The sequence below is a fragment of the Carlito syrichta genome, unplaced genomic scaffold (assembly GCF_000164805.1).
Source record: "Carlito syrichta isolate Samal-C Ts95f unplaced genomic scaffold, Tarsius_syrichta-2.0.1 Scaffold308253, whole genome shotgun sequence".
Lineage (NCBI taxonomy): Eukaryota > Metazoa > Chordata > Mammalia > Primates > Tarsiidae > Carlito > Carlito syrichta.
In genome coordinates, this window is record NW_007252349.1 from 61,080 (window position 1) to 71,384 (window position 10,305).

The 10,305-nt window shown below is 51.5% G+C and overlaps 2 protein-coding genes across 2 annotated transcripts in view; one reads left to right on the top strand and one right to left on the bottom strand.

Annotated features, from left to right (window-relative positions):
* Window positions 1–2,669: 2,669 nt before the first annotated feature.
* On the bottom strand, window positions 2,670–8,732 carry ZNF408 (zinc finger protein 408). Its single transcript, XM_008065351.2, has 5 exons — window positions 8,450–8,732; window positions 7,883–8,154; window positions 6,433–6,494; window positions 5,953–6,212; window positions 2,670–4,166 (listed from the first exon to the last, which is right to left on the bottom strand). Exons 1-5 carry the CDS (start codon window positions 8,496–8,498, stop codon window positions 2,716–2,718), a joined length of 2,094 nt encoding a protein of 697 aa, XP_008063542.1. The 5' UTR covers window positions 8,499–8,732; the 3' UTR covers window positions 2,670–2,715.
* A 157-nt stretch (window positions 8,733–8,889) lies between these two features.
* Window positions 8,890–10,305, top strand: part of ARHGAP1 (Rho GTPase activating protein 1) — a 21,786-nt gene continuing 20,370 nt past the window's right edge. Inside the window, exon 1 of the mRNA XM_008065352.1 lies at window positions 8,890–9,004. The gene's annotated coding sequence lies outside the window, so the exon portion shown is untranslated. The remainder of the gene's footprint in view (window positions 9,005–10,305) is intronic.

Sequence of the window (10,305 nt, forward strand, 5' to 3'; positions counted from 1 at the left end):
AGTCAATTCCTACTTAGTAAAAATCTTTAAAAATATGGGATCAAGTGTTAAACTTATGAGCAAGGAAAATAACTATCTGGGGTGATGCCCGAATCCTAACTGCTGACACCAGACGAATTTTTGAGTGGGCAAAGGTTGCCCCTAAGGTGACTCACCTACTTTGCAGGATGCCTGGGAGTCACTATCTGCCCGACTCCCTTACTTAAGAAAATATATGGGATCAGCCAGGTGTGGTAGCTCATACCTGTAATCCCAGCACTTTGGGAGGCAGAGGTGAGAGGACTGCCTGAGCTCAGGGGTTCAAGACCAGCTTGGGGAACCTGGTGAGACCTTGTCTCTACAACAAGTCAAAAAAATCAGCCAGGTGTGGTGGCGTGGGCCTGTAGTTCCAGCTACTCAGAAGGCTGAGGCAGAAGGATCACCTGAGCCCAGCAGGTCAAGGCTGTGATAGCCATGAGCATGCCACTATACTGCAGCCTGGGTGACAGAGTGAGACTCCCACTCAAAAAAAAGGGATCCACAGAAGACAGAAAAGTTACCACGGTGCAGTCGACACTGGGAACCACTGATCTCATCTGGCAGTCCCACGTATCTTTGAGGCCATGGAGGAAGCAGAGTGGGAAAACCAAAAGATCAAGGTCATGTCGAGACCTTCCTGTGTCTAAAACTACTCAGTAACTACCCATTGGATGATTGGCTCCATTTCTCTGCATATCCTAAGCCATATTGGCGCCTTTTAAGATTAGAAAATATAAGCCGGGCTTGGTGGCTCAGCCAGTAATCCCACGCCTTTGGGAGGCTGAGGTGAGTGGATTGCCTGAGCCCGCGGGTTTGAGACCTGCCTGAGCAACTTGGTGAGACCTCATCTCTACAATAAATCAAAAATGAGCCAGGCGTGGTAGCACGCGCCTGTAGTTCCAGCTACTCGGAAGGCTGAGGTGAAAGGATCGCCGGAGCCCAGGTCGAGGCTGCGGTGGCTGGAAGTGGCCACTGCACTCCAGTCTGGGTGACAGAGTGACACTCCAACTCAAAAAAAGAAAGAAAGAAAGAAAGAAAGAAAATATAGTTTACTTAGCAAATTAGAGAGAGAAAAAGGAGATTCACCTCACCAAGGGAGGAGAGAGGACCAAAGCCAGGAAACATGGCAACGACTATATCTCAAAGAGCACATGGCCACACCAGAGTCTAGTAAGGCAATGACCCATGCTGGCAGCCTTCTAATTGAGTTCCCCACAACTGCATCTTGCCTGCTAGGCCACTGCAGCTTCGATCTGCTGGGCTCAGGAGATCCTTCCAAGGAGCTGAACTGTAGGCGCGTGCCACCACACCCGGCTAATTTTTGGGTTTATTGTAGAGATGAGGTCTCGCCAAGTTGTCTAGGCTGGTCTCAAATCCCTGGATTCAGGCAATCCTCTCTCCTCCATCTCCCAAAGTGCTGTGATTACAGACATGAGCTACTATGCCTGGCTTCTAGCAGTCTTTCCAAATACAATTCTGATCACGTCATTCCTCTGCTCAAAACCCTTCAGAGCTCCGGTGTCCTGAAAACCAACTCCTGAGGCAAGGCCCCATGGGATCTGGGCTGCTTCCATCTCCCTATCCTTGCCTCAGCCATGCTGGTCCCATTGGTCAGACCTACCAGGCTGGACCACAGGCTTTTTAACAGGGCTCGCACTTCCCGCCTCCTCATTCGAGTCACAGCTGAAACAAGGGACAGTTGAGAGCAGAGGTGATGAGCCCGAGTTCAGCACTAGATTACATGAACTTGAATCTCAACCTACTCATAGCCTTGTGACCTTGAACAGGACACCTAAAGCTCTTTGTTCCTGTTTCCTGATCTGTAAACCAAGAAAACTATTACTACCTACCTTGCAGGGTTGCTATGAGGATTATATAAATAAACCCACCTAAAACACTGGCCCGCATAAAGGTTGAGTGTTTCTTGTCATTATTTTTCCTGGGAACGCCTTCCCTGTTGCACCAGACCATGTTAAACTGTCCCATTAGACACATCCATAGCACCCAGCCATGTTCCCTTTGAACTCTTATCTGATGATCTCAGTGCCCCACCTGGTGGATCATGAGCTCTGTAAAGGGCGCTCTGACTGTTGTGTTCACAGCTGTCCTAGCATCTAACCCAGTCCAGGTCCACAGTAAATGCACAACAGACATCCTTCCCTGAAACAGGGTGGCCTGCAGGCCAGGTATACAAAGAGGCCCAGACCAGGCCCTAGCCACCTGCCAATAACCTAAAGCCTGAGTGAGAGACTGGGAAGTGAGCCAAGCTCAGCCTTTTAACCCTCAAGTCATCCAACCTGGTTCCAAGTAGAAGCACTCATCCACCAGGGAGTGCCGTGTGTGTGACTACCAGGCTCTAAGCACCCAGGCAGAGCATAGTGCTGCCAACTATGACCTCGCCAGGTGGGGTCACTTCAGCAGTGTTTAAAGAACAAGCACCACGTGGTGTTCCAAGGAAAGGAGGCCAAACAAGCTCTACTGGATGTTAATTAAAAGATCATGGACCCAGAAGAGGCTTTACCTAATCGTCTTGGGAAACTACTTGGGGGTTCCCTAACAGGAAGGGAAGTCCCTGACCTGTTCCTCACAGGAGACTCTAGTCCCTCCCAGGCAACCAACCCAAAGAGAAGGAAGATGCAGACACCAGCAGCTAGAAAACACAAGTCTTTATGGGCACTGCCGGGAGAAGGGGAGGTGTCAGGTGCCCGTCTCCAGCTCCACCACTTCTGCCCAGGCGCTCAAGCCTGTGTCCCTGTGGATGAGCACGAGGCTGGCGGGGCCCGGCTGCTCTGGCACCACAAAGCACTTCTCTGGGCTCTCGGAAATGGCCACCTCGACGATGTCCCTGGCTGGGGAGACTTCCTGTTCACTGCATGTGTCTAGCAGCCCTGGCCCCGTCTGCAGAAGCACCACCATGGGCTCAGAAGCAGGAGACACAGAGGGGGGGCTGGAGGGTGCCTCAGGCTGGTGGCTCAGTTGGTGCCGCTTGAGGCTCTGGGGGAGGGTGTAGCCCATGCCACAGGTGGGGCAGCGGTAGGGCTTGTCCGCCAGGTGGGATTTGAGGTGGCGTCGCAGCTTGGTAGCCAGGGTGTAAGCACGGTCACACTGGGGGCACGGGAAGGGCCTCTCTCCAGAGTGTAGACGCTCGTGAGCACGGAGCGTGTGTGGGTCGCGGAGGGCCTTCCCACACACGGGACACAAGTGGGCTTCCCCAGTATGGGAGATGAGATGGCGCCGCAGCTCAGGCAGCTGGGGAAAGGCATCGGTGCAGTGTGGGCAGCGGTAAGGACGCTCTCCAGTGTGCAGCCGCAAGTGCCCACGCAGGTTGCCCCGCTGGCGGAACGCCCGGCCACAGTGTGGGCACAGAAAGGGCTTCTCCCCTGTGTGGAGCCGCATGTGGTTCCGCAGGGAGCCCTGGTTGGCCAGGAGCCGCCCACACACGGGACATGGGCATGGGGCAGGGGCAGTAGGCAGTTGGTGGGTCTTGCGATGTAGCCGCAGGGAGGGACGGCGGGCAAAGGCCTTGCCACACTGGTCACAAGCAAAGGGCCGGGCACCTGAATGTACCACCTGGTGCTCTCTGAGGTCTCGCCGAGTGCCATAGGCCTTGTCGCACTGTGGGCAAGGGAAGGGCCGCACCCCACGGTGGCCAAGCATGTGGGCCTTGAAGCTTTCCTCTGAGCTATAGCTCTTGCCACACTCTGTGCAAAGAAAAGGCTTGTGGCCTGTGTGCACGAATGCATGCTTCTTCAAGTGGCACAGCTGCAGGAATGCCTTGCCACACTCCCCACACCGGTACCGTCGCCCTTGCTTTGGAGAGCTTCCTGCTGGGCCAGGAGGTCTCCGCGAGAGCACAGGAAAGCCGGGGTGCTGGGCCCCAGGCCCCGAGGCCTTTGCTCTGAGTGAACTTTTATCACTGGGGCTACGTAACTTCTTGGTCAAGTGGGTCTGCAGCTGGATGCCCCTGGCAGAAGATGAGAAACTGGCTTCACTGCTCTCTGGGCCCTGCTGGGTAGTTGAGGTGCTCTGACATTCAGGTGGCACCTGTGCTTGGTGATCTGTGGAAACTTGGTCCTGGGTTTGGGACTTAAATCCAGGGCTCACTGTACTCTCTGCCTGGATCATAGGGGGTGACTGATGACCAGGATCTGCAAGACAAGAGTGGGGTGCTGGGGTTAAGAGAGCTTTGTAGCAGGTGGTGTTACCAGAGAATTAGAGGAACAGGAGGGGGACCAAAAAAAAAAAAAACTGAATTATTTTTTGGAGGGTAGAACCCTTGTAGTACAGGACTCCCCCACTGGATAAGTATTCTAGGAACCCACTGGCATCAGTGTACCAGCTAGCATTGCTGTGAGAGGTTGCGTTTGCTTCAGTGAATTTTTTTTGGAGATTCTTTCAGTGTGTTTACCCACTTCATGATGGGTAATGATTTATGAGTGCACCCACCCAGACTGCACTGAGTATTCAGCATTTTTTGACCAAAAACAGCATGACTCCCAATCTTGCCCCAAGTGACTTTTTTTGTTTTCCCGGATGAAAAAAGTTCTCAGAGGGAAACGTTTTGCTGATGTGGAAGAGGTGAAACAAAAAAAATGGTAGAAGCGCTAAAAGGCATCAAAATCGACAAGTTCAAAAACAGTTTTGAGCAGTGGAAAAAGTATCTTGATAGGTGTATTGCAGCAAATGGAGAGTACTTTGAAGATGACTGAAGTTTAAACATGTAAGAATAAATCTGCCATTTTTTATACATAAATTATGTTTGGGGGGGTCCCTCCTCATATGTGTTTTCTCTTACCCAGTCCCTGAACCCCGGCAGAAGCAGTGACACCAATCTCTTCCCTGGAGCATGAAACTCCATCTCCTGTCAAGCCTGAGGTGCCTCCTGGGGAAGCACTACTGACAACCACGGAGCCCCAGCCATCTGGATGATCCCTAGAGTCATCCTAGATTAAAGGTGGCCTTATTCTCCCTCTGAAGATACATATTCAGAATGTGATTTCAGACCCCCGCCTTCTCACCTTAGCTCATCTATAAAATAAAGCAACTCTCAACCCATCCTAAAGAAGAAACATAAAAAGTTGGAAACAGGCCACTGCCTTGCTAAGCTATGGTGTGGCCATGTTCTCTTTGAGCGATGACCAGGTCATATTTTCTTAAGCTTTGGCCCCCACTCCCCTCTCTTGGGAAGGTGAATTCCCTCTTTCTCTCTTTCTCTCCCCAACTTACTTTCTAAATAAACTATATTTTCTAATCTAAAAAAAAAGGTTGGAAACATTGTATGTAACTTATTGTTTTCATCAACATGATCTTACTATTTCAGGAAGCTCTTAGGTAAAATAAAAGCTGCAAACATCTTTACTGTTTATTCCAAGGAAAAGACACATCACTCTTCAACAGAAAACATCAAATGATGATTTAAAGTCCAGAATTCCCAAAAGTCCGCCAGCTCCCTATGTCATGATTCTTTCCTTTTTTCTTTTTTAGAGACAGTGTCTCACTCCATCACCCAGGCTGCAGTACAGTGGCACAATCATAGCTCACTGTAACCTCAAACTCCTGGGCTCGAGCAAGCTTCCCACTTTGGCTTCCTGAGTAGCTGGGACTACAGGTGTGTGCCACCGTGCCCAGCTAATTAAAAAAATTCTTTTTTGTCCAGACTGGTTTCAAACTCCTGGTTTAAGCAATGCTCCCATCTCGGCCTCCTGAAGTGTTAGGATTACAGGCATCAGCCACCGTGCCTGGCCTGTTATGTCATGATTCTTACGCAATCCTATTTAAGCCCTGGTTTCCCATTCACACTGAAAGATCCAGATTTTGAAATGTGACCAAGACCCTGTCGTGTTCTTCTTCACCACACTGAGCCATGAACTCTGCTTTGTCTCAACAGGATGCTCTGGTGACAATCTAGGAAGCCAGTATTTGTTTGACACATACCTGTGCAAGGTTCTGCTGTATCCTCCCCCGGGGAGTCCACTTCCTGTTGTACAGCAGATTCCTCTTCTGCCACCACTGCCACAGCTGCCTCTTCCTCGAGCCCAGGCTGTGTGGGGCTTAGGCCCTCAGAGGGAGGCCGGGGCCACAGCAGCAGCTCACAGCCAGGCAGCACGACTTGGTATACCTGCAGATGAAGCCTCTCGCTGATCCGCATGGGGGCCACATTTCCCTCACTCTCCAGCCTGCCTCGCTGCACCAAACTGCAAAGTAAAGCAGTTAGCTCAGGAGTCCCTCTTCAAGTGGCCTACCCTGAAAGCTCCAATACTCAGGCAGTCTGAGTCCTAAAGGATGCCAGGCCTTTGGAACGTTCACTTCAAAAGGTCACTGGGTAGGGAATTACAGTCAGTTTCAGGTTCCATCCCAAACCACAATAGAATGTTTTGAAGGAGTGTATTCACTACACACTCTCCTCTAACTTACCTGGTCCAGTCTAAACTCTGTTCACAGGCGTACACATCTCCCCATGGGTCTAATGACAGGTCCTGAAATAAACCAACAGAAGTCCTTCTCAAATGTGTTTGAGGGGGCCAGGTAGGGGGAAAAAAAAGGAATGAAAGCTTTCCTGGGACGAATCTAAAACGAAACCCCTAGAAGTTTCATGGTCACTGGTTCTGCCTCTTCATTCAGTAAAAACCAGTAAGATTGTCCTCTCACCTCCCTCTCAAGAGTGTGAAGAATTACTAAACCGCAGGTCAGTGCTTTGGCTCACACCTGTAATCCCAGCAATTTGGGAGGCCAAGGTGGGAGGAGGACCGCTTGAGCCCAGGAGTTTGAGACCAGCCTAAGCAACATAGCAAAACCTCATCTCTACAGAAACATTTAAAAAATTAGCCAGGCATGGTCGTGCATGTCTGTAATCCCAGCTACTCCAGAAACTAAGGCAGGAGAGCCTGAGCCCAAGAATTCAATGTTTCAGTGAGTCATGATCATGCAACTGCACTCCAGCATGGGTGACAGAGTGAGACCCCCAACTCAAAATAAATAAATTAGAAGAGCCAGGCACAGTGACTCATGCCTGTAATCCCAGCACTCTGGGAGGTGGAGCCGAGAGTCTTGTCTGAGTCCAGGGCTGGCAAGATCTCATCTCTACAATAAACAAACAAACAAACAAACAAAATTAGTCAGGCGTGGTGGTGTGTGCCTGTAGTTCTAGCTACTTGAAAGGCTGAGGAGGGAGGATCACCTGAGCCTAGAAGGTCAAGGCTGCTGTAGCTGTGAGTGTCCCACTCCACTCCAGGCTAGGCAACAGAGACTCTTATTCCAAAAAAAATTTTTTTAATTAAAACAAAAAATAACTATCAACACATTAGTGCCTTCCAGTTAATACTAAACAGCAAAAGTAATGAGAAACATCAACTTTTAAAAATAGTATTATTATTATTATTATTGAGTGGGAGTCTCACTCCGTCATTACCCAGGCTGAAGTTCAGTGGCACACTCCCGGCCACTGCAGCCTCGACCTGCTGGGCTCAGACAATCCTTCTGCCTCTGACTTCCAAGTAGCTGGAACCAAAGGCAAGCGCCACCACATATGGTTAATTTTTAAATTTATTGTAGAGAGGAAGTCTCGCCAAGTTGCCCAGGCTGGTCTCGAATCCCTGGACTCAGGTAATCCTCTGGACTCCACTCCCAAAGTGCTGGGATTATAGATGTGAGCCACCGCGCTCGGTAAGGTTGGAATTTGATCCCACGTCCTCTTAATTCCAAAAGCCTTAGTTCTTCACTTTCGTCACTGCTGACACTGTATTAACTCAGCTTTTAACAACATTTTGCCTCTCAATTTCTTAACAGTTCCAAATGAACAAATCGGAGAGTGAGGAAAATGCGGCCCAACTTTTTAATCACAGAAAAACGCCCTGTCCTTCAGTACCTCCTGCGCAGGCTTCACTCCCTCGTCCTTCTCGGAGACAGACTCCTCTTCCAGCGGCCCCCAAAGCAGTCCTGGCTGCAGGGACTCCCCGACACACCAGACCCCCAAGCGCTGTTCTTTGGCGAGTGAGAGGCCAAGGGCCAAGCCCCGGGGGAGGCTCTTGAGAGCGAGGATGGCTCGGGTCGGCCTTGGCAGGAAGTCTCTGAGGCCCGGCGCACAGTCTTCTCCGGAGGGGCTCCATCCTAAGTCCAGGCCCAGGCGCGGCTCGGGGGCTGCAGGGAGATGGGAAGACCGTGAGGGAGCCACCCAGGAGGCCGTGGGGCGGGGAACGGTGTGGAGGAAGCCGCAGGCCCAGCTAGGCCTCAGGAGTCTCGGGGATATGCGCGGGATCTAAGGGGATCCTCTCAGAGGTTTCGGGGGTTCGAGGGCTCTTAAGAAGCCCCCAGCGACTCCGAGGGCACCGGAGGGAGATCCTGGGCCCGGGTGCAGAGAAGGCCGGGGTGAGAGAGTTGACCAGAGAACGTTAGATCCATCTAGGTCAGGCCTGACACCTCGCAGGCCACTCACCGAGCGGCAGAGCCTTCCCCTCCAAGAGCGGCTCCTCCGCCGCCTCCATTCCGGGTCAGAAAGCCTCCCCCGCCGGAAGTGAGTGTCGTCTTCTCAGCTCCTCCCGGAAACAATCATTGTCTTTCAAACTTCCTCTCAGGAAAGAATCCTCAGAGTCGGTACTCATTGGTGCACAAGACTGGGAATGTCGGAGTTCTTGTAAGGCAAAACTCTATCCGAGAACAATTCAAAGCTAGGATTCCGGAGGGCCACTGGAGATTCAAGTATCTGGGGAAGCGGAACTGTTGTCTCCGTCATGTGCTTTTGGGCTGGCGAGTCGGACAGTTAGGCTGTCTCTCCCCCGGGGCGGGCACTTACGGTGGCAAGTGCAGGAAGTGGGCGGAGCTCCTGGAAAGGCCATGTTTGGGTCCGGCAGCGGGTCGGAAGTGGGTTGAAAGTGTGGCGGAAGTAATTGGGGAGTGAGGCGAACGGGAGGGGGCGGTTCCCGTTCCATCGCGGAGCCGGATGTTTGCCGAGCCTTGACAGGCGTGGCAGAGAGAATAGTGCCCGAGCGCGGTGAGCTGTAGGGCGCGGGGTCTCCTCGGGGTGGGGGTGGGGGTGGGGGTGGGGGTGGGGGAAGGAAAGGAGCTGGCCGGGTCGTCTAAGGGATGAGGTCCGATGGGAAGGACCTGCGCGGACCCGAGGAGGGGGAGCGGGGGTGGAGCTGAGCTTGGGGGCCTGGTTTCCTGCAGGGTTTCTGCCCCATTTTGGCTCCTGTAGTAAGAGGACTTCAGAAACACCTTCACTGCCTTCTTGCTCTCCCTTGGCAGAGGCCAGGCCAGACCCCTGTCATCGGTCAAACCCGTGAGAGGGGGAAGTCTCCTTGGTCCGATCTGGCAAGAAATTTGGGGGAAGTGTTCCACTCTGCCACTCATCAGGCTCCGCTTTCATCTCAATTTCTGAACCTAGGAAATGGGATAATTGCACCCGACTCGGGTTTTGTAGACTGTGAAGCTCTAGGCAAATATAATTGGAGTTGAGAGTTGTAGTTTCCGTTGTATTATGGTGGGATTGAAGTTTTGTGATTCTGCACCTAGGAGGCCGATTCCAGCGTCAGAAAATGTGACTTCAAGTTGCTCCCTCTGCTCTGAGCAGAAGAGGAGATTACAGGAGAGGCTTGCTCTTTTGTGGCACCTCTCTGAGTCCTGAGAAGTGCGTGAATGACAGTCACATAGAGAATTGTCGAGGAACTGACTTTCACAAGAGACCACCTGAGACAGACAGGCATGGTGCTCTACTCTGTGCAAAATACACCCTATTCTAAGAAGGGAAAAATTAATCTCCGAGTAAGGTGCACTTTGCAAGGAGTAGAGCAGGGCTTGTGGTTGGCCAGTGTTTTAGGAAGTGGGGATACTTTGTTTCCCCGACTTCTCTTTGATGTTAGTATTTCCCTGAATTAGCTTCCTTACCCTCTCACTGAATGGGAGCTAAACTTCCTGGCTCAGGGAAGGCAACAGCTGTGGGTTAGAGGGTGGTAGGAGAGGCCCATCTGGTCAGGAGGTGGGAACAACTGTGATTCGTTATGAAAAAGAAGGTTATGTAGTGGGGAGAGAGGGCTGAGGGAGGTCAGATCTGGAGGAAGTGACAACAGAGGAGGAGTTACTGTAAAAGAGGTGGAGTTCAAATTCAGCTCTCTTTTAGATGGTGTCCATCTCCCTCACACATACCTCAGCTCCCAGCTGTTCCTTCTAGTTCTGTTGTGCAGCACAAGTATTTCTGAACACTGGATAATTCTGTTTCCTTCCTTCTTTCCTTCTTTCTCTCTCTTTTTTTTTGAGTTGGAGTCTCACTCTGTCGCCCAGACTGGAGTGCAGTGG

Coding starts and splice junctions, on each gene's coding strand:
- ZNF408 (XM_008065351.2), bottom strand. CDS start 8,498: ATGGAGGCGGCGGAGGAGCCGCTCTTGGAGGGGAAGGCTCTGCCGCTC. Junction 8,155..8,449: donor GGGGAAGGCTCTGCCGCTCG/GTGAGTGGCCTG, acceptor ATCTCCCTGCAG/CCCCCGAGCCGCGCCTGGGC. Junction 6,213..6,432: donor CAGAGTTTAGACTGGACCAG/GTAAGTTAGAGG, acceptor TTTACTTTGCAG/TTTGGTGCAGCGAGGCAGGC.